At 36.2% G+C, this 19006-nt stretch overlaps 1 protein-coding gene across 2 annotated transcripts in view; it reads right to left on the bottom strand.

Annotated features, from left to right (window-relative positions):
* The window catches only part of ATRNL1 (attractin like 1), a gene marked incomplete at its 3' end in the record, with an annotated part of 538576 nt that overhangs the window by 400498 nt on the left and 119072 nt on the right, over positions 1 to 19006 (bottom strand). For both annotated transcript variants that reach the window (XM_082002290.1, XM_082002291.1), the window contains exons 14-17: positions 17952 to 18084; positions 16480 to 16661; positions 4693 to 4906; positions 2454 to 2642 (exon numbers count right to left, since the gene is read on the bottom strand). In XM_082002290.1, coding sequence (XP_081858416.1) covers positions 2454 to 2642; positions 4693 to 4906; positions 16480 to 16661; positions 17952 to 18084 — 718 coding nt within the window. The remainder of the gene's footprint in view (positions 1 to 2453; positions 2643 to 4692; positions 4907 to 16479; positions 16662 to 17951; positions 18085 to 19006) is intronic.

Below are 19006 nucleotides of genomic sequence, written 5' to 3'. Positions count from 1 at the left end.
TTATTATTCCAAATACATGGGACAAGAGATTAAGCGTTCCTATTATTTCTCTATTCTTAGACCAAACGTGGGCTGATGGCTGCGTTTAGATGATGTAAGGACCCATGGAATATGTAAACACAACTTCTCGTCCACGCTGAACCTGGACACTAGAACCTGGATTAATGTCTGAAATTTACTAACTAAGCATAAAAGCTTACCAGAACAGGTCAACATTGTACTGTTCATTGTATTCTACGATTAGTAAAGATGAAGAAGGAATCTCAGTTAAGAGGAGCAGTAGGGAAGTGATCATGTCCCTGTACTCGGCATTGGTGAGGCTGCATCTTGAATATTGTGTTCAGTTTTGGGCCCCTCACTACAAGAAGGACATTGAGGTGCTGGAGCGTGTCCAGAGAAGGGCAACGAAGCTGGTGAGGGGTCTGGAGCACAAGTCTTATGAGGAGCGGCTGAGGGAACTGGGGTTGTTCAGTGTGGAGAAGAGGAGGCTGAGGTGAGACCTTATCGCTCTCTACAACTACCTGAAAGGGGGTTGTGGTGAGGTGGGTGTTGGTCTGTTCTCCCAAGTAACTAGCGATAGGACGAGAGGAAATGGCCTCAAGTTGTGCCAGGGGAGGTTTAGATTGGATATTAGGGAAAATTGCTTCACTGAGAGGGTGGTCAGGCGCTGCAACAGGCTGCCCAGGGAGGTGGTGGAATCACCATCTCTGGAAGTGTTCAAAAAACGTGTGGATGTGGCACTTCAGGACATAGTTTAGGGGACATGGTGGCATTGGGTTAATTGGTTGGACTTGATGATCTTGAAGTTCCTTTCCAACCTTAGTGATTCTCTATGAATACTGGCTCTTGGCCAGTTTTACCTGAAAGAAAAATTTTCTTACGCCTTGTTTTCCTTTAACCCAGATATATGTAGTGGCCTGGTACCTATAGCCGTTCCTTTCTCCTACGATCAGGCTATATCAATGGTTCCTCTAACAGATATATCAGGGCCTTACTTACTATTTTGCTGAGGCTTAGGTGAAAGCAAGTAACTACCTTTTGTATTTTTTCGTATTTGTATCCATAAAGTCTTAAATGGAATCATGATCTAATTATGACCCTGAAGCAAGTTGCTTCTTGTTGTCAGTATCATCAATCCTGCCACAACATATCCAGAAATAAATGTTCCAGGGTGCTGCTATTAAGAGACCCTTATGGAGAGGGAAAGGAAGTCAGAAGTAACTGGAAAAACACTCTCACAGAGAAGAGCAATAATGAGAGTTCAGTGGTACACTTCAGAAGTCATACATATTTTTGGGCCCCGCTGCATTGGAGTCCTTTACAGGTAGAAAATATTTAAATCAAATCTTGAAGGACAGTAAAAATACTAAGAACCAATTTTCCGTAGGATGGCAACTGAGGAATTGTTCTAAATAAACTACAACTGAGACAGGAATCTAAGGCACCAGGCAGCTTGCTCCAGCATCTACATGAATTATGGCACCAATATACGCTGGAACTGCATGGTGCTGAACTTAACAAGTTCCAGTCACCACAGACTTGGGAAGAAGTACCTGTAGGTGAATGGTATAACGAAAGGTACATTGAGTAGGTTTCTTTCTCTCCTAGAGAGGCATTGTATCAATTTCTTATGAAATGTGCTTCCAAAGGGGACATCTGGGGAGTACCTTTGCTGCTTGACAAAGTAAGAAATCACTTGCCTTTTATCTCAAAGGGATGAAATGAGCAACCTTGAACATTAATACAGCCTGACACAGTCTGATCACACAGGACAAAGGTTTTCTGCATCTCCTTTACCTGCCTGATGGCCTAACAGAATTCCTTCTATTTCCATGGAGAGGATGGACAATCTGCAAGGGTTAATAATCAGCATTTGCAAGTGAGAAGAATCTAAGGAAGACCAAGACCATTCATTTTGCGTCTGTGTTACAATATTCTTAAGGCTATAACTATCATTATTATAATCTTCTTTTTATCTTTGCATATTCAGAAGACTGGCTTCCTTGAATCTGACAAAATATTTAGAATCTTAAAAAGTCTGAATTCAGCTCATCTTTTTTTAATAACTTGATGTTGTATAAGTCTAAGTTCTACATATTATTTATCTAATTTTAACAGCCTTCTGTCACAACTCATGTCCATTGTTTGACACACTAACACTGGTCCTAGAAACAACCCAGGTATTTTTTCTTTATCTGAAAAGAATAAATATTTTCTATTCTTTCAAAATACTAAATACATTTCACCATAAAAGAACTGCCAGTATTTTATCTGTATCTAGAAAATACATACACAGTATTAACTACTCGTGTTAGTAGCTATATAAAGTCATTCATCTGAAATTATTTTTATGTTTAGGGAATGTGCTGAATCCTATTCATACAGATGCTCTTTTGAGTGGAAAAAAATACAACAGTATATTTAATAGGATGAATGTTCATTAAGATACTCACGGGAGCATGTGGCAGTTTGCCATTCTAGACACTGTCCATATGGGAAGGAGATTATATAGGCATTTGAGTCAACACATCGTTTTGTACTGCTACACCACATACATTCCATACCATTACTCGTGCAGTTAGAACATGTTGTTCGTAGGGAACATGGTTTTTTGCAGGGTCTGGCATTCTGGTTGGGACTGACTGGAAAAGAACCACAAACATTTATTATTTTAAACACAAGTTCAATCTCCTTTTTATTTAATCATATGTTCCATTTGCTTCCTTAATTAGCTATAAATAACTTCACCTAAACTTATGTTGCAGTATATAAATACAATAATATTTTATTAAAATTATTAAGTAATAGTCAGCATGAGTCATACTATAGCTCTAAGAGTCCATCTAAAAATTTTCATACCAATTTTATCTATATACTAAAATAAAAACATTAATATTCATTGCCTGGTAATGTCAGCTTAGTTACTTACACATACATGACATAAAATATGTTTCAAACTTCTTTAACAAGTACAGTAGAGTTCTGGGTTGATTGTTCTCATTGATTCAGCAATGTATAAAACAACAAATATTCTATTTATTACTTATCTCCTAAATTTTTGCTTTACAGTGTACATAAGAAAGTCACTAGAATCCAATGGGAAAGTAACAAAAGGAACATTATTCAATGCCAAACAGATTTGGGTGGGGGTTGGTTTTTTTTTTTTTTGGTTGGTTGGTTGGGATTTTTTGGTTTGTTGTTTGGTTTTCTCTACTAGAGACCACATCAAAAAGTGCTAACTCACAAAAAGAACTTGTGTATCCTAACTCCTGTTTTTTGCTTTTATTTCAAATAAAACTGTAAAATGTACAAGAACAAGAGTATAATAATTCTTATACAAAAGCATACATAGCACTATATTTTTCATACAGAAGCACCTTGTGAAACATTGGGATTAAGCCCTCCTATATACTGCCATGTTTTTATGTATTATTGACTCATATTCAATACTAGCGAAGTTCTTAAGCCATTCTTCATCTGCTAATATAGTACAATCCAAACCACTTAACCGAGGGTGTTCCTGGATTTGATCTACTATGCACGTATTCAAGCTGTGGTTCACAATTAATAAAAAATACAAAGAAAAAGCTAACAAATAATCAGCTGAACTCTAAAAGTATTCTCATATGACTGAAATACTTTGACTTCTACAGCCTTTGAAGCACCTCAAGATCAAAAAAAACCCAAACCTAAAAACAAGGCAGCAGTAACAGATGAATATAATGTTGAACTGCATCTTAATAACATCATTTGTGTTCCACCTAGTGTATGCTTTACATTTTGAGATGTCTCTTCCATTGTGACTGTATCTGTTACTATTCTGAGAAACGTGTGGTAAATAATTAACTATTAACTCAAAATTAAGAACACTGTGAAAGATGAAATTTTTAGGAAATATAGATGGCAGTAGCAACAAGTGTACAATATATACTTTTCAATTATGTTACTATTTGGAATTGCTTATAAGAGAATAAAGGATTGGTAAGATCACGCTTTGGCTACTCAAGTTAACACCTCTGACAATTTCACAGAAAAAACATCAGATTGATAGGCAGTGTTCCCAACACACCAACAATGCAGCTATTTTCCAATTTTGCACAGCCAATGTCCAAAATAAATCTGAAGGGGAAATTTAAAGATCTTCATATGCTCAACCTCACATCTATGAAGAGAAACACAGGACAATAGAAGCATAAAAATGGGAATTTGAACTGTCAAGTGACTATTTGCCACAGTAATCTTTATATAAAAACCAAACTTAAAAGATGGAAACAAGAATTTTGGTTTTGTCAGCCTTTCAGACCATTAAAATGTTCATTAACATTCAGTGAGATTCAGAAAGAAAACATCAGCCTTGTTGAACACCTCCAACAGAGACTTTCACGCTACAGTCACTGTTGTCACTACTACTGATTTAAAGGCAACTTACAAGACTTCTGGTGTAATGCAAACTAAGCCATGTAAGCTAATTCAGAAATAAATATTTGCTGCTTTAGGAATATTATTTGTTTTCTAGATTAAAGTCACATATTTTTCAAAAATAAAAAAGTACTTTAAAAAAATTTTTTATTTTTAAAAATAATAAAAAAATATTTAATCCAAACTGTCAAAAACTCTCTCTTAGCCAAATGAAAACCCAAGCAACTTGCTAATCATGACAGTAACAGAAACTGAATATAAGAGATGGCTTACCAACAGGTTTTTCACACACAAGACCATCTGCCATTGCAGTGCATGGATTTGCTTTCAGACCTGCCACTTCTGCTCTTTCTAGATACGCACAGAAGCCAGAGTCATTCGGCTCTCCAGGAAGCCACTGCAGAGTTGTATTTGTAAAAGGAGACATGTCATCCCATCCCCAGTAGGAGATGTTGATCTTGCGTAAACCTACCCAAGGTGAAATCTTCTATGAATCAGAATGAAACAAATGTGAGATTAGTTAAAAATGACTTTTTTTAAAAAAAAACATTTAAAATAGCTCAGCAGAAACAGCTTAACATTTCAAGAGAATTCACCATGTTCTTTTCTCACTTTATCATCTCATCAGTCATTGCCCATACAGCTTTTATCTTAATTGTTCTATCTTGCTGAACAGTCCCTCCCCCCAAACAAACAAAACCCCCACCCACTACAAGCTTCTGTTCTACTAAAAAAAAAAAAAAAAAAAAATCTGTGTTTTTTCTGTTCAAAGTCAGTTCTGATGACTATTATTAGATACAGTCAGAAACCACACCAAATAGTTGTAATGAAATTGTTTGGTGGGTTTTTTTTTTCTTCCCCAGTGGCTACTATACTGATTACTAATTGCTAGGCCAATGTCAATAATAAAACACACATAAGTTAACAGCAATTCCCAGAAATCAAAGTTCAGGAAAAAACAGGATAAATATTCCATCCTCCAAAATCTGTAGTGCTGATACTGATCAACATCTTTAGGCAATTCAGAGACAGAGATGAAGGTGGCACATCCACAACTCCAGTGCCATTAAGTACACATTGAATACACTTTTATTATTGATATATAAGCTACAAAAAAACTAGTCCAGAAAATATAAAAAGCATTAGTTCTCAAAAAAATATTTAGGATATATCAGTAAAATTCCATCACAAATTTTACTCATTTTTATTATTTTTTCTTTATACAACTACCAAGAAACAAAGCAGATTTTGAGGAATAAAGGCCTTTGCTTGCTCCAGGATAAATCTACATACATTTCTTGCTTCCATCACTGTAAAAATCTCAAGATACCGAAAACAAACACATTTCCTTGTGTAATCTGTGTGCAGGCAGTTTTCATTAACCCTAGTTTAAACATAAGGAACAGAGATGTAGAGACTACGGGCTGTGACAGGTATGTGGTCGTAGGTGAATACCAGAGCACCAAACAGCACAGCTATCTGCGTCAGGCAAAGGACAAATGTTGTCCGCTCTGAAGCACAGGTGTTGATCTGATTGTGAAGTAGGCTCCCAACTGATTTAATTTACAGGCCAAGATATGTAAAACACTATAATATACCCAAAGGGAACCTGCCATGGTTCAAAATCTATGTGCTATTTCATCACAAGTGAACCAAGAGTCACTGCCGTCATCTCTCAGAGAGATCTTTCATCTCTGATCTGACATTTTTCTTTGTCCACTCAGGTTTAATCCATGGCTGGAAAAACCTTTCAGAGCTCTTAAATTCACACCTGATCAGAGCATTCCTCTTCTTATCCTGCCTCATTAGACCAAACTGAAATATGAAGGATTATCAGTTTTGCTTCAAAACTACCAATGGTAATCACTCTTTTAAAAATATCAGTAGGTAGATAATCAGTATTCCTGACCTCCCTAAAATGTACTCCCTATGCTCTCTTCTTCTTCCGTCATATCAGTTGGGAGCACAATCAAACAAAAATTGCTACCGCAACTAACAGATTTACAGATGCAAGAGCAGACTTAAATAAACCAGAAAACAACTAAGAAATGTTCCATTCCATAAGCAGCGATGTACTCTGGGAGACTCTTGAATAGCAATGAGAACATTCAGCAAAAATGCCACCGCCCACTCTAGTGTCTTACTTCTGTATTTACTTCATAACTTCATTGCTACCCCAGGTGACCAACTTTCCAGGTGCCTGAGAGCTCCCACATTCTGGATACTGGAGAGAACAAGATGCAAGTAGTAAAAGTGGAACTTGGGCATCTGGAAAGCGGTAGATAATATATCTGTTATTTAGTTACCTAGATCGCTGTATATGCACATGGTTCACCTTCATCAGAAAACCTCAGATATTTATGCATGTCTCTAGACATCTCCCTGTAGAATGCTAAGCATGCACAGCAGGCACGTCTAAAAAAAAAAATCAGGGGCTTAGGCAGGATAAATTGCTGGCAAACACAGACCTTAAACAAACCTAAATAGCTACTTTGGGGATGAGGAATTCTAGCCAAGAGACCCTTCAACATATTACTGACTGTTTTAATTGCACTGTCAAATAATTTGGCCTCAGCATCCATATATAGAAAACGGTTATTCACCATCCTATTCCAGCTGCGGTGAAAAGCTTGTCAGGCCAATAATGAAAACTGACAGTGCAGCAGTGACATTTGAAGAGAAATTCTTCTATTTGAGCAGGAGAGTGTCTCAGAACCCCTCTAATGATGACAAAGTCCCAGGGAGGATCATGAAAGCCAGAGTAGCTTTAGGAGATAAAAGCAGCACCCCTGAAATGAAAAACTTCTAGCAAAAGCAACACATAACGTAGTAATCACCATTCTTAACAGCTGTAGTAGCTGGACAACTTGCAGTCATCCTGTCAGATATCTCAAATTCCATATGTACCATCTTTGGCTGTTTGCTAGTGTAACACATCAACATACAGACCTGAACACTGATTAGCACGCTATCAAATGCACACCGTCAAAGCTACTGCCGTGCAGGCTCACTTACGCTGCTCTACGCACGTTGTTAGGGCATCAAAAACAGATTATCCAAACCATTTTTTTTAATGTCTGATTAAAATATGTAAGTATCTGAGAAGCACCAAAATGCTCCAAGGACACGCTTAAAGCAGTATTCAATTACATGGCATTAATTCCATGATGTGGTGGACTACAGCTGAAGACTGCTGGCAATAGCACAGGTTGCATGTTGGTATCACCAAAGCTTAGCAGCAAAAATGACTGCTGCTGCACTGCACAGAAGTGAACAGGAAAAAACAAATAGTGAATAGAAAATTCAGGAAGTTCCACCTGTGACACCTGCAGCCACCAGTGTGCTGTGACTATAAACTAATTTCTTCACAAAAAAAAAAGCATAAATCCTTATCTCTGAAACTGATGAAAGGTTCAGTCATAATAGCTGGGAGTCTCAAAGTACTTGAAGCAACTGAGGGACTTCAAAGGTGCTGAATGAGAATGCCAATCCAGTTTCTTCTTCAGGCTTAAGAAATAATGAGAGTTAGAGACCCTTCACTTGAACTCCATGGCTGTTTCATTTAAGGCAAAATGAATGTAGGAAACCAGTTTCTTGGCTTTGAATATCTTGCCAAAGATACTTCTGAAGAGGATCAGACAGGAAGAAAACCAGGCTGCCTGTTCTCTATATCCAAAACTCACTGATCTAAGATTCTAGTTTCCAGGCCTCTTGAAAATTATTGTTATCAAACCAGGTGGGTGAAGAAGACAATACAAATCAACTCTTCGCTTCAGAAAAACACTTGCTGACATGAAATCAGCCCCAAATACGTCTAATTTTTTCTTCTCAAGAATACCAGCTTCTTTATTGGAAGGCCAGATGATCTTTGCTCAACATGTAAGTGGGAAGAAAGTTACTCCTCAGAGTTCTGAAGGCTTGTTTTTCTTTCTCAAGGCCCTGATGAATGTGTACTTTCAAGATGTCCAAACCCACAACTGATAAACGTAACCTATCCTCGCCGTATTTGGCACTTAGTAAGTTGTTCAGATTCAGAGTTGAAGAGGAACCTGCAACTCAATCAGAAACAGTTCCTTTTCTATTTGAGGAAGGAGGAAGAGCTCCAACACACATGTGAATGCGTATACATGTGAACATGTACACATGCAAGAATTGTCAGCAAACAATGACATGACCTAGTTCATGAAATCATTCTTATTTAAGACATGTTTGTCTCACCATTGTTGTTCCGCTGTTCTGCAGACTCACGGTTGTTCTGCTGCTTAGCTTATTACTACGGACCCAGACAATAGGTGAGTGGAAGTGTACTGAAACTTCTTCTAAGTGATTTGATTGTGCATTGATTGATCTCAGTTCTTCAAGCTGACTATTACAGTATCTAATATATTTCACAGTTATCCTGGGTGCTTTAAAGTAGTCCAGACTTTCTGAAGCTGCCAGTCCACTGGAGACAGAAGTGAATGGGAGCTCCAAAACCATGTTGTTCCTACCATTACTAGAATTTTCCTTTAATACCAAATGCATGATCATCATGTTTTCCAATAGTAAAGAGGCAACAGGGTCATGTGGAGACGTTTGCTGTCTAAGCTCAGCAGGACCCACTCTAGCTCTTGCCTCCTCACAGAATCTGATTGATTTCTGCATGGCTGATATCTTTTGATACAAGCTAAAGATTTTATCAGAGTTACCTACTCCTTCATTGCTCCAAAATAGTAAAGGAAGGGAGCATTTGCTGTCTCTAGAAAAGGTGTAAGAATTCCTTAACCTAAAGTACACTCTGCAACGCTCTACCTTTCAAGAAAAGAATGGACAATCTAGTCCAACTTGGGACTATATCTACCTTCACTTACTTAGAAGCCAAATAAACAGTACAGCTCCTTTTTACAGCTGCTAGTACCTAGAAACTTGGTTAAAATTGTGGTCATTCTGCCCTCTCACCTCTTGATTAACAAAACACTAGAGGGCATGCAGGATGGAAGTAGACATTGCTACTCCAAGATTTCAGTGTCACAGGGAGGTAGTGTAAAAGGGATGTCCCTTCAGATGTTACATGCACATATGCACAAACATACAAAGACAGACCAGTGACAAAGTGCATTAAAAAAGGCCAGAAGGAAAATGTATTATTCATGTTCTACTAATATTCAGCTGTACCACTCTTCCATAAATATGGAACAATAAGACAGGCAATATCTCCTACTTCTTTACTGACATTATAAAAGCTAAAATTATTTCAACTGAAATTACTTTCTAGCTACCAGAAGTTAATTGTCATGTTTGTTTTAATAAAGTATTTTTTTAGTCAAGCAAATGCAAATATCCTAACAGTTGGAAAAATCTAGTAATTAAAATAACAGCACTTCATATTTTTATACATTAGCTATCAAAATACTTGTTTATTTGATGTCTTCACATCCCTAATACTTGAGCCATATTACGGGCTACTAATGCTATTAGTAAGTAATGGAAAAGCTGTTTTGCACACACGTGAGACTAACCATTTGCTTTGAATCGTAATCTGAACTTTGACTCTCTTAACCAACATCCTCAACTGTATCTAGGGAATGATCTTCTATTTATGCCTCTAAAATTTTTTTTAAATGCTTTTATCTTTTTAACTGATGATTTATCACTACTTTGGACATCGGCGTTGAACATTTTTGTTCCCATTTAAAATCTTTAAGAACTAAAAGCTGCATTTATTCTACATCATGATACATCCACAATAAGTCACCAAAATAAATGATATCTGTATTATTTAGTTAAAAAGCTAATTATTCTTGATAGGATTTAGGAATCATTCCAATTACATTAGAGATTTCTATGTGAAATGGCAAAGTTCATAAAACTTTGCCCTAATTTTACCATGTGGGAAGAGGACAAGATAGGGAGGAAACAGGACTCACACAAATACATACGAATTCCAATCTACTATTTTTCTATTTTTATTCAACATGTATAGGCCAGAATTTGTTTAAACATGATTACAGAATACCATTGCTCATATTCTGGCTGTTCAAAATGAGACTATTTTTTCTGGAATACTGTTACTCACCATATTCTGAAAAATTATGTATACTTTCAAATGTTTCAGTGGAAAATCTTTCAAAGACATGCCTTGGAGCCTGATTTTTTAAAAACTCACATTATACATTATATATAATTCATTTTAAACCAACATCAACGACAACAAAGTTTACTCAATAGCATTCTAGGGAAGTTATCAGTTAAAAAAAAGAATAGAGGAAAATACTCAGAAATTATCAAAGTAAAATTTTACAGTGAAACAAAGCAAATGTGATACACAGCAGGTGGCCAAATCCATTTTTTGAAAGCTTGTAAAGGGCCTTACTTATGTTGCACTGAAGAATGCAATCAAATAGATCTTGAGAATTATTCCATACCTTTATCCCACTACACTATTTAAAATTTAGAACCATTCTCTAGAATATTTCTCCTCTCATTATTTCTTTCTAGTCCAGTTTTTAGAACTCACAGCCCATCTTAGAAGCCATATACTTGTGCTTGAAATGCAGCTAGTCATGGTTTATCTCTTTTTATAGCACAATCTTTTATAACACTGATAACAGGTTGCCATAAACCCTTTTAAGTGCAAAATCAAACTTTATGTTAAGATAGCAAATATTTAGGAATTATTAAATTCTGACACAACTTGCTAGACAGGGCTTTATATTCATTTGAAAGAAGAGCAAAATTGCAATCATACAATACATACCAATAGAACATCATTCTGTACTGACATCTACAGTCCTATTCAATTGAAAATAAGGCAAGTTTTTAGCCATTACCTTAATTTATTAAACACTGATCACTAATAACTTCAAAAATGTACTCTTCTCTTATGCTAAAGCACCCAAATCTCATTGTCTTAAGTAGTAATTATAAAACTATGTTAGAAAGGAAAATTGTGTAACCTTAACTAGAAAGCTGATACTTCATGTTAAATCCATGGTTTACTCAGAAAACTTAAGTCAGACTACGTTGCTTTGAGATCTACAGTGAGCATTTATAGTCGTGACACATTTTTCAAGCACTACTGCTGCCTCAGCACTAATTTAATGAGGGCTGAATAATTTGCAGATTAGTGAAGTGAGTAAGTCTACCTTTTACTGAATACCCAATTACTATCGAGTCTCAAAATTCTCCTCTGTTTCTTAGTGTATGCAAATTGCTAAGGAATTATATATCTCTCTCAGAAATCTATCCCTACCTTTATTTAAACTCCTTTAATTGTCCTGGAACTGTATGACACACTTCTGACTCATTTTCTAATGTGTGCATCACAATATGTTATTACTAAGCTTCAACAAACTTTTCAAGAATTGCTTGAACACCTTGATTTCTAGGAAAATAGTTTTCCTAGAAAGAAGCATACAATTAAACTGAAAATACAGTGACCCCTTAGCGGTCACATTTCCACACATTCACACTTTTGAGAAGGGTTTTCAGTTAGTTCTTTCCTATGAAGAAAGGCTGAGAGAGTTGGGTTTGTTCAGCCTGGAGAAGAGAAGGGTCTGGGAAGACCTTATTGCAGCTTTTCAGTACTTAAAGGGAGTTTATAAGAAAAATGGGGAGAAACATTTTAGAAGGGCCTGTTGCAATACGACAAGGGGTAATGGTTTTAAACTAAAAGAGGGAAGATTCAGACTAGAGATAAGGAAGAAATTTTTCCCACTGAGGGTGGTGAAACCCTGGCCCAGGTTGCCCAGAGAGGTGGTAGATGCCCCATCCCTGGAGACATTCCAGGTCAGGTTGGTCGGGGCTCTGAGCAACCTGCTCTAGTTGAAGATGTCCCTGCTCACTGCAGGGGGGTTGGACTAGATGGCCTATAAAGGTCCCTTCCAACTCAAACTATTCTATGAATCTATGATTTTAAATGGCCTCTTTTCTGCATTTTTATGAACAAAATAACCTGCTTACTGCAAATGAGAGCTATATGAAGAGAAACCATCCATCCTATTTACTACCTCATTGCTTGATTTCTATTCTTTAACCATGCATCAAGTCTAACCATGCTAGATACCTGCACTTTTCATATTTTGTAAATATTTACCCACTGAATGACACATTATAAGCAGTGAAAGCAAGCGTAATGATTTTTAAGTGTCTCGGTATCTATTATAGGCAAATGATGAAATCTAGATGTAATTAGTAGTAGGAGTCATGCATTAGGTCATAAGAACACTTATTTCTCTTACTGTTTTCAAATTTTGCTGTTGTGGCACTGGTTAAAAAAAGCATGTAAAATCTGGCAAACCGAAGAGACTACAGCTTCCCTAATTTTCATCTACAGAGATTATAGATAGTATTCCAGTGGGACTTTGGTTTAGCTACTCCTGAGCTTTCTTCTTTACAGGGGACAACTGTTTTGGAAATTCAGGTTCTCTTCTCAGGCATCCAAAATGAGTTGAGCTCCCCGTTTCCTGAAAGTAGGAAGACGGTTAAACTAGAGGGGAGCTACTGGACAGTCAATGTAATAACTGTAATATGGAGACAAAGTGCTGAAATAATTTATTAGACTTCCAAAACCACAATAGTAAAGTAGGACTGCTAGAAACTGTAGTAAAGTGGGACTAATTCAGAAAAAAAGTAGATGTCAGCTTCTCTACAACCAAACACATGATAAGACCATAAAAATATACAGCCCTTTGAGAATACTTCAGGCTAACAATGAATAATATTGCCATGCAAAGCTCACTAATTAACTCCAACCTACACTCAAGTAGGATAATTTATAAAGGATGCTTAGCTCTGAAAACAGTGAGTTAAAGGAAAAGTTGCAGTTTATATAATGAAAGGCAGTGTTTAAAACTGTTCTCATCTTTGTTTATGCTTACTACACCAAAAATAAATCTTCTCAGAATTTACTGCATGCTAACAAGAAAATTTTTTTAGTTAAATCCCCCAGTTATGAGCAAATTCCCAAGAGAACTAATTGCACTTTTAAATGAGTATACAACATTTGAATATTAGCAGGAACAATTAATTAACCTCACATTGCTGTTTAATCTACTTTGCAGAAAAACTTGAACCTTCCCGTTCATAATATTTTGCTTACTAGGTCAATAAAAGCATGTAGGAAAATATATCAAGTGTCATTTTCCTTTAGTACAGGAATCTACAGTCTATCCATTGTGTTTACTTTATCATTCTCTTAAAGAATTTCATTTCTTTTCAATGGAAAATGCAAATGAGACATTAAATTACTGGTGATAGTTTTAGACTACATCTGCAAATTGAACAGTGTTTTGACTTGATACCACAAAGGTCTTAGTTTTGTCCCTCACTTTAGTGCCAAATAAACTTTCTCCTTATCCTTTAAAAGAGGCAATGTATTGATTTCCAATTTAGCATTGGAATTAAGAGAAATTATTGATACACAATGAGGTGTGGACAGAGAGTGGAGACAATGGCAGCCTCCTCACCCTGAATATTTCCAAAGCATCAATGTTTTGTATTATTCTAAACATGATGAAGAAAATGTCCTAAATTCGTCCCAGAACGAGGACTTTGTGTATTAAAAACAAAGTCCCACATTGTTTCTACAAAAATAAAGAATTAGGTCTTTCTAGGCTGTAGTATTTATCGACACTATTTTAACAGTTTATAAAATACACAACAGTTACCAAAGTTGTTTTTCTTTTTCTCAGTATATGAATATCAAATAAAGCAGAGAGAAAAACAGATCCATATTCTTATTTCCCAATGTTGCTCTGACACATTCACTCATCTGGAAAGCTTTTGTTTCACATCGACAAAGATTTTAAAGCCTTTGATATTAACCACACAGTTCAAACTCCACCATAGATAATACAGATTAAAGGCATAGTGTTCACCTTACAGTTGCTCTGACTATATTTGTGAACTCCACACCACCACCTGTTAGAAAAACAAGCCATCTATAATGAAATCTCACCCTTTAAATCATTATGATTGCAGTTTCAGAGGAAAAGGCAGACAAAAGAAAATCAAGCACAGGTTCAGAGCGCCTCTGTCACACCTGATAACACATTTAGGTTGTCTCCTACTAAATAAATGTAACTAGACAGACAGATAGGAACAAAAAAACCATTTTTTTTTCCTGAATGCCACTGAAAACCAGCATAATTCATGGTAGCATTTCATTAGAGATTCCGGTAACTAAATGATCATTTAACCCAAGATATACTTTTAAAGTGCATACATTTGTCTACAATTGCACAAACAGTATGTGAAGGATCTCAAACTTATATCACCACATTGGCTCAGGACATATTCATTTAAATAAAGATATGCTCAGCAGAATGCTCACCTTGTAGAAGTTCTAAGCTCTGAAATGTAAGAAAAATTTAGCTTCTAAACACTAAAAAAAGCTATTTCTCCTCTACCCCTCAAGCCAGTCAGGTAATATCAGTCATATCAATACTCCGTCACATGCTGTTGAAGGCCTCCTGTGCAGTATTTTAATAGGAAATGGGGGGAGAAGGTGTGTCTGTGCAGGTCACAAAATAAAGAATGAGAGAAATCATTGCCGTCTGTACTTTTGTTATTTTGGTTTCAATTACATTTTCAAAGTTATCTCATATCAAAGACTGGACAGACAGAATGTGTTTCAAGGCTGCAGTAAGTACAATATCAGGGGAGATCTTCTGACACAGAAAAATTACTTCTCTCTCTCCTTCATTAGCAAGTAATAGAAAATACTTGTCTTTCTAGTAAAAAATGTTGCTCTGTCCAGGTCCTTCGTTTATTGGGAAAAAACCCAAAAACCTTAAGTACGTAACCTATGTTTGCATCTTCTTCTTCAAATGGAACACTAAAAAGAATAATATAGAATATTTTGGTATATGTCCCTAAACTCTTGCATTCAGATTTAGTGTAACCCAAAGGCAATCCTTAACTGCTGTTTCCTTTGTATGCATCTCAATTCATCCGCAACACAATTTTGCAAATCCCATACTAGCTTGATATAAGCTTCAATTATTATTTGTAATTATCTCTCATTTTCCTGTAACTGTAAATTAGAGGGTTTATACAAAGAAATGCTGCATGTTCTATAAACCAAAATACACGCTTTTAAAAATGTTCTTGGCTACGATGAACCGATTTGCTTGTAATGGACTCATTCCGCTAAGACATCGCTGTCTGAGTGTACACTGTGGGGTTTGACATCTTTTGAGCATCCCTGTGTTTCATATAAGCGTACCAATGATGGGGGTAGGCTTTCCAACAGTTTAAACACAGCAATAAGCACTTAAATATTTAACTGCAAAAAAAAAAAACCAAACCTGACCACCCACGGACAGGTAATTAATCTTCAGCTTCCCTTCTCTTGTCCCACAGTTAACAAGTTAATATGGATCACTTTCCTAAGAAAGATTCTGATGGCAGCTCCCTGTATGTGCCAGAGGCATGTAAAAGTTCTAAGCCCTCTCCCTCCCCCACCATTATCACAGAAAGCTAATTAGCTCCTGGTTCATTCTAGTGCTGCTGTGCAGAGAATTTCTACATGCTTCACATTCTAGTACAGCTTCTCTGTGACCCTTTGGTCCCACATACCAGTTATATTGGGAGCTAGGCTTTTCTGGAGAAGCCAAGTATACGTCTTTAGAACCTCCTTCTCATCAACAGCTCGCCACCGAGCTATTCACAACCCAAAAACAATCCTGCGAGCAGTTTTATGATACTGATGTGAAAGTCAGGACTTTTTTCTCTGTTACAGTGAAAATTATTTTGTCTTGTTTTGATTCCTGCTATCACAGTGTATTGAAAAGGGCTGGGATTTCCCAGATCAGTGTTCCAGCCATTCTCTTGAGTCACATCTTGAAAGTAAACATTAACCCGTAACAGTTAAATCTGGTAAAGAGAAACACCTGGGAACTGCCGTGTCATTAGCTTTAAAGATGAGATCCCCTTAATATCCTGTGCACCACTTCTATCCGTCTTTAGCACCATGCTACATTTCTCTGAAGGCATAAGCTTTCCTCTCTTTGGACGAATCCCTAAAATAGTTTTCTCAAAGCAAATTTAGTTCACATAAGCATCAGTTACTCAAGTTACCTGAAGTGTATACTTCTGTATTTCATCCAGAACAAATTCTACTTCTTTTGAGGTTGTTAATGAGGCAAGATTCCCACTCAAATTGTAGCAATATAGTTTGGCATTGTCATAGCTTTCACGACTAGAATTTATGCGGAGGCAGGCATCTCCAATATGACTCCATCCTTCCCCACAGAGATGAGCTGATGTAAAAAGCATATGATTAAAGCTGATTTTAAAAAAAGTTTACAAAACCTAAGGGAGTCTGAATTTTATCTTCCTGAAATCATAATTCAAAATACATCCCACACTCATGTCCTTTTTTACATCACGTAAATTGTAAAACACCAAGTAGTATCATATTAAAATGTATTTTTATGAAAGGAAACTTTTAAACAACTTATAAAATATTTATAAGGTGTATGCTAAGTTTCAGCACAAAAATATCGTTATGACACTATTTTCTGTATTCAGATTTGAGCACAACTAAATTTAAAACATTAGATTATGTACATAATAAATAGCGCTTTAAAGAATCACTCAACCTAAATATTATGTAAATTTCAAAAATCGAAAACAACTGTCCTAGAATTAAGATCACAACTTTACCCTATCTTTGCATTCAGATTTGCCTAAATATAAATGCAATCGGAATGATAGGAAATTCCAATAACATCTTAGAAAATATTTTCTTTTCAACATATTTCATCATTACTCAATTCAGATAACTATTAAAAGATGAGTAAGTAATTCAGAGCAACTGCTATAGTTAATCTTTACAAAGATTACACAAATGCATTTTTAAACTGCACAGAATAAATTTAAGTTATTTAATGAACAATCTCTGTGAAAAAAACTGTGTTCATTAACTTCATCTGGACATAAAGATCAAATGGAGAAGGTCCTGATATCTAACTGCATATGTGCAGTTATGAATACAAATTACAGAGTAAATATTATTTCAGAATGTTAACAGTCACCTTCTGAGAATATTTTATATTAGCATTTTAATATTCACTGCTTGCACAGTATTACCAACATTAGACAATCAAGAAACTAGATCTTAGGCCCTATCTGCACAGGAAAATTGAAGTATAATTGAAGTACAATTTATAAGATAAAACCCCAGCTAGCAAAATTAAGTGTCAGTGAATATGTAACAGTAAAGGACTCAGTATGGCAATTCAGCTCTGCACTCAGTGATCTCCGCAGGCTAGACCTTGTCACCAGCTTGTGCAGAGGTACATCCCATTATGCCTTCGCTAATATTATCATCTCTCCTAACCAGATTAAAGGTAGCACCGATGTATCAATCAGTGATGTAATTACATCTGCGTTCACCTGCACAGGCACGGCCAGATGGGGAGAGTCAGCACGGGTAAAACAAATCCAGGTCTACTCATGGAACAAATATTCTTTGACAGTAATGGAGGAGATTTACTCAGTTTTGAAAACAACTATAAAAAGCAGCATCGCCGCCCTACAGCCCTTACCAGGGAGCGCCTGGCACTCCTGCTGCCGCTGGTCCCACTGGCAGTTCAGCTGTAGCGAGCAGCTTTTGCAGCTGGTAAGTTTATTGCAGATCTGTTCATTCCTCACATGACATTTGGTGTAGTTTTTAACTGACTATAAAAACAAAACAGACAAAACAGCATCTCAAACACATGGTAAACTAGCAATCAATGAGAAGTCAAAATTGAAATACACAGAAGGTGAATCCCTCCCAGAAAAATGACAGCCACCTAAAAGCTGGCTCTTTGTCTAAATTCCCTTATCAGTTGTGGAGAGTACGAATGCATCTCTGGAGCACAAGTCACCCCACGTGTCCTACACAACTACCTTTGAGTGGGTCTAAATAATTTGAAGATGCCACTTCCTTCCCAGAGCCAAGGAAAAGCTTAAATAACTACATTAAATAATTATTAGATAGTTCAGGGATATGGTCTCACTAAATTATTTCATACTCTACAGGTTAAAGAAAGCAAAAAAATCAAACAGAAAATAAAAAATAGTTGAAAATAATTATACATCATTGACTAACGGTGAAAAAATATGCTCCATTTTGTTATACCTGGATGAAATGACATAAAAATAAGAGTTATAGACCGGTAGTCATAAGACACAAGAAGGATTTATCAAAAATTTCAGTCATGTCATTTTCCAGATTTAACTGCAAACATGTATGCAACAGAGCTAGTATAAAATTTACAGGATCTACAAGAAACCATTCTGTCAAACAGTGACATAAAACCAGAAATAACATTATTCCTTTGGTACCTTAGTATACAAGAAAAGAAGTAAACACCGAAGGAATTTTGACTGGGGTTTTTTGTTGGGTTTATTTTGGGTTTTTTTCCTGAAAACAGAGGTCTTCTTTTCCAAGGTAGTCATTTTGAATATGAACCGTCTTTTCTCCCACCTGCACGGTATTTTTAATTAAGACATAATATTGATATCTTATTTAATAAACTGCCCAAAATCCTCGGCCAATTCATCAGGGCATCCATAAGGCTGTCTCTACTAACTTAATTTCAACTTAATTAAAAAT

The sequence above is a fragment of the Phaethon aethereus genome, assembly GCF_964289735.1.
Source record: "Phaethon aethereus genome assembly, chromosome: 7".
Taxonomy (NCBI): domain Eukaryota; kingdom Metazoa; phylum Chordata; class Aves; order Phaethontiformes; family Phaethontidae; genus Phaethon; species Phaethon aethereus.
This window is presented reverse-complemented; position numbering and strand designations above follow the sequence as displayed.